We start from the raw sequence: 5,263 nt of genomic DNA, 5'->3' as shown, positions 1-5,263 counted from the left end.
TCAACGTTGAGTGGTCGTAAAAATTATAAGGCGGCAAACTACAAATATTAAACACAGATTTCCATTTGCTCTATTTTTACGTATGAGAGTCCGGTGTGGAGCTAGATAAACTGATCTCAGAACCAAAAACAAATTCACAGATTATCAACCAACCGAAGATACCCTATATCATGCTCAAACCAACCGGACATATTTATACACCTTTAATTTATCAGATTTTAAATACCATGATAAAAAATCATAACTCAATAGCTTTGGCTGCTTTAGATTAAATACCATGATAACCGTATTTATTGCAGCAGCACATCACAGGGCATAAATCGGCCAAACAACTTGAATTTCACATAACTTTTCAGAATCAATAGACTGATAGAGCCGATAAGCATATTACTTTTTCTGAACTTGTGAATCCGTGAAGGAAAAACACAGAAATCCGGGATCGGAAACAATGGCATCGAATCAGCAAGGCGGTGGGGCAAATAAACCCGCAAAGAGGAAGCCGGTGTTCGTCAAAGTGGATCAACTTAAGCCGGGAACTAACGGTCACACCTTGGTCGTTAAAACGAACTCAGAGACTCACCTGAATGGAGGACTGAATACGGCGACGAGAGTGAACGACGGACCAGGCAGCAGGGCCGGTGGCGGCGGCGGCGACGGCTGCAGGAGGAGCACTTGCGACTGGGCTAGTGGCGACCAAGCACGAACGAGAAGAGCGGCTCCTGAGCGCCGGAGAAAGAGCCAGGGAACACTGACCGCGGCGGAATGCTTCAGAGCGAACCTGAGCGCCGGAACTCACAACTGATAGCTACGATCTTCTTCCGCCGAGCTGCGATTTCTCTCACCGGCACCTTCAAACCATGGCTGGACGGCGACTCTTCAACACGGGCGGCGACTCGTTCTGTCAAGGAGGAAAGACCGAAGGGGGAAAGGAAGACCGTGCTTGACGATGAATGGAACTGGGGAAGAAAGCGAGAGGACGACCGAACTGGAGCTCTGGAATGGACCGACTGGAAATCTGGAATGGGAGCTTGAAGTTTCGACCGAATGAATAATTGAAGCCAGAGGATAATTGGGGGCTGTTCGGTCATGTGAGGAGGGCCCCACCATCACCCTTCAATAATTGGAGCCAGAAGCAGACCGAAATAGCTTCTGGTGAAACCATGGTTTGGGGGTTCAAAACCATGGTTTCCCCCAAACCGTGGTTTTAAATATCTGGAAGAGTGTTTGGGTAGCATTTTCCCCAAACCATGGTTTGGGTCCCCAAACCATGGTTTGGGGTGCTACCCAAACAGACCCTAAATCACAAATTATTTTTGAATGCCGAATGCCACAGGAAAAATGTATCGAGGTGTTGGATGTATCTTAATCCTACTTAAAAACCTATCCACTTATAGTGTGTGTGTGTTTTACTCATGATCATTAGGTTCTCACCATTTTATCTAGGGACATTGGTCTCCGGAAATTGAAGTCAATGACCTTCTGTCCTGAAAGAAGTTGCAGCAATACGATTCCAAAACTGTAGACATCTCCGGAGGCTTTTACATGGCGGTTTTTCCGGTATTCAGGATCAATGTAACCTAATGTTCCTCTCACCTCAGAGCTCACAAACGATTGGTCGAGGTCCATTACCTTGGACAATCCAAAGTCTGAAAGCTTTGCTTGCATGTTGGTGTCAATTAGAATGTTTGATGGCTGACAATACGACATGTCACAGGAGATCAAAGACAGAGAATAAATAGACTAATGGAGAGCCAGAGACAAAGCATAGTACAGTGTTGTCACCTTAATGTCACGATGAATGATGCAGCCACCTGGATAAGTGTGGAGAAACATTAGACCTCTTGCACAATCAACTGCAATCTTAAGTCTCTGAATCCATGAAAGAACTTTATCCTTGTCTGTCATAGAGTGATAATGTGTTAGAGAATTTACATGGGAAGAGGGTTGGAAGAATCTGGCAAAAAAAATACTACCTTGAGTCCTTAATATAAGAGCGAGCTTGAAATTTAATTTGGTTCTAAATATAATATTCCAATTTACTTTGTCTCTCGTATTTATCCTTTTTTTTTTTCAAAGTAGTCATTGTAGTGGTTGCATATGTTAAAAGTTCAATCAAATGATAGTTCTAATTAATGCACATAATTAGCAAAGGTATTTTAGAGAAGATAACATATATTTATTACAAATAACTAACTTAACAAACTTTCTTAATCTACTCAAGTTAGTCAACTAGCTCTTATATTAAAGGCCAGAGGTAGTAAATAAGGAAAGAGGGTTAGAAGAAGAATCTCCATGGATGACTAAGAAAACAAGTGATACCAAACAGCCAATCTGAGAGGTTTCCTTCGTGGCATAGCTCATACACTAGGAAGCATTCACCCTCGCTGTCACAGTATCCGGCCAAAGATACCAAGTTCTGATGTCTGACATGAGAAAGGCTTCTCACTTCTCTAACAAATGTCTCCAGGTACGCTTCACCCATAATATGCTTGATGGCTACATGCTGACCGTTGGAAAGTAGACCTTTGTACACTTTTCCTGTAATAACTCCAAACAAGTTCAATTCATTTGGAAGGTTTTATATAATTGCTTTATTTCATTTGGATTTCCTTGATCATTTCACAATTATTGAGATAATCAATAATATCAGCATAGTTTCTCATTTTCTACAAACCTGCCATTATTGCAAGCAGAAAATGGTGTAGATAGGATCTTGGCTGTAGCAGATGCTAACAAGGTTTAATGTAACCCTAAGTCCTATTGCTTGTAATATGAGTTTATATATGCTACCTTGTAGCCTTTGTCTCAGTCATCTCTTTTTGGTTTTTTGTTGTTTTGAGGCATTAAATTGTTATGAACAGATATCAGAAAACACATTTTTCAAGAAGCTGAGGGATATTCTTACCAGCAATGCCTTGACCAATATAATTTGAAGCATTAAGATTGTTGGTCGCCATATAAACTTCCTTGATGGTTATCTTAAGAGAGCTCGAATCCTCTGCCTCTAAATAATTAAATGCATTCAAGTAAGACAAAAACACACACACAGATTTTCTGGACCAGAAAGGAAATTGTGTAGGATCTTTTTCTGAGTCACCTTCTTGTTTCGTTGGAGAACTAATAGTTCTTCTTCTTCTATTCAAGATACATACTGCAAGAAACCCTAGGACTACGATTCCAATTATGCCAAAAGGTAATATCCAGAGACCTGTTCCATTTATGATTCAAACAGTTAAAATTGGACAAGAAAAACCTTAATCGATTCCTATCCTCAGAACAAGAATATAATGTAGGACTAAGATTTACAGAGAATCGGAAAAGAACTACCTGGGATGAGCTTAGAACTGCCATCGGTTTTGCCTATTTGCTTACCTGTAACAGTCAGTGAATTACTTCAAGTTCAACAAGATCAAATAAAAATCATGAATTCAAATAAGTGTGATTGAATTGACTGAAAAAAGGGAAATTTACTTTTTTCTAGCCCTCACCTGCTGAAAGGCTGTAGGTTCCAAGGCATTCATAAACTGCTTGAATCGAGTCCCTATCATAAAGTCTGATGCTTGTAAGTGAGATTAGTACTGCAAATCTACAAATATTAGCATCAAAATCTGCTGAGCCTGACTCCTTTTTACCAATTGATATTGCACTAATCTCCTCCCACCTTCTTAAGCATGCCGTACAAGTCTCTTTTTCTCTACCAGCCTTGCTCAAAGCCATACAATCTTCATCTAATCTTCTCAACTTCTCTCCAAGTTTGTCCATAACATCTATGACAGACAAGTCAGAGCAACCACCAGCTCCAGTCCTTAGCTTCTCCACCCCACATCCTTTAATATTCATTGAGGCAAGGCAAGTTTCTTGCTCCGAGGAATTCAAGTATATTTTTCCAGATTGGTTGGCATACATCCCTGATGCATAAAGGTAAGCATTGAAATCTAATCCATCACAACAGCTATTTATAAAACCTCCCCAGCTGTGCAATTCACAATCAGAGCTATTATTGTTATTCAAAGATGTAGAAGACTGAATTCCAAGGATGCAATCAGCAGCAGAGGTTTGAGAACAGGCTCGATCAAGAGTGATGAACAATAGAAGCAATATGAAGCAGTTTTTCCCTTGAAACTTCATTGTATCAGAGCCGGAAAAGCAACAATAATGTGAGACCAGATACAGCTGCAGGCGTTTTAATGTTGAAAGTGGTTGATATAAGCACGTTGATGTGGTCAACATGTCACTATCATACCACTTTTTGATGAGTCCAATATGTAAATATGACCACACTGGATTTGGACTTGAAGAGGCATTTTGGCAAATGGCTGAAGAGCAATTATATGCTACCTCCGATCCTTAATATAAAAATAGTTTGACTTTTAATTTAGTCCTAAATATAATAACGTAATCCACTATCTCTCATATTTATTATTTTTAAAGATAGTCCTTTAATTGTTGCACATATTAAAAGTTTCATCAAATGTTAAAACTAATATATTTGATTAGCAAGGGTATTTTAGGAAAGATAACAACTACTTATTATAATAACTAATTTAACAAACTTCCTTAATCTACTCAAATTAGTTAATTAGTTTTTATATTAAAGACCGAGATAGTATTATTAGCTTTTATATTAAAAACCGAGATAGTACTATACATCTCTTTCTTTCTCTCTCTACCTATCTAGTTGTTTTATCCTTATAGGCAAACTAAAATATTGTTCCCAGTTCAACCCTGCCGCTTTGAATGAGAGTGACTTGTAATAACCAATTCATACAATATTCCCCCTCAAGTAAGGACAAATGCCGGATTGTAGTCTCTGACTCAGAATAAAATAAGCATGAAATGCTCAAGCAAAAACCGTAGCAAGAATTTAACCCTCTAATGCATTGAATTAAATGATCGAAAATTAATCAAAGTGTATGGCTTTGTCAGGAATTAACCAGTAAGAATATGTGGAACGGGAGCAGGCTCAAAAGAACATGCTTGCTCAAAGCACTGTTGAATGCCTTTTAAGTGGGGATTCAAACCTTAATTTATCACGTTACGAGTGACTGGTCGCTTTCATTGGACCGAAACCTCTTTTTTGTATGCATACCAGTTTTGATATTCATTTTATCAACATACGAACTTCGAAGTTTTGGATTAAAAAAAACTTGGCTGTTTCTTTGGGTCTCAGGACTCGCTTATTACCAATTACCAAGAGGAAAAAAAATGAAAGTCAACTTCGATGTGAATGGTTTTTAAAATTTTAGTAAACAAATAGAAAACT

General features: G+C 38.8%; 1 protein-coding gene across 1 annotated transcript; it reads right to left on the bottom strand.

Annotated features, from left to right (window-relative positions):
• Positions 1 to 1,419: 1,419 nt before the first annotated feature.
• Positions 1,420 to 4,128, bottom strand: LOC114756985 (receptor-like protein kinase HERK 1). Its single transcript, XM_028945973.1, has 7 exons — positions 3,489 to 4,128; positions 3,328 to 3,372; positions 3,098 to 3,208; positions 2,906 to 3,004; positions 2,320 to 2,538; positions 1,783 to 1,898; positions 1,420 to 1,692 (listed from the first exon to the last, which is right to left on the bottom strand). Exons 1-7 carry the CDS (start codon positions 4,126 to 4,128, stop codon positions 1,420 to 1,422), a joined length of 1,503 nt encoding a protein of 500 aa, XP_028801806.1.
• Positions 4,129 to 5,263: the final 1,135 nt, after the last annotated feature.

The sequence above is a fragment of the Neltuma alba genome, unplaced genomic scaffold, assembly GCF_004799145.2.
Source record: "Neltuma alba isolate B1F8T4 unplaced genomic scaffold, ASM479914v2 tig00010556_pilon, whole genome shotgun sequence".
NCBI classification, from domain to species: domain Eukaryota; kingdom Viridiplantae; phylum Streptophyta; class Magnoliopsida; order Fabales; family Fabaceae; genus Neltuma; species Neltuma alba.
The sequence above is the reverse complement of the archived record's forward strand: the minus strand, read 5'-3'. Positions and strand labels throughout refer to the sequence as shown.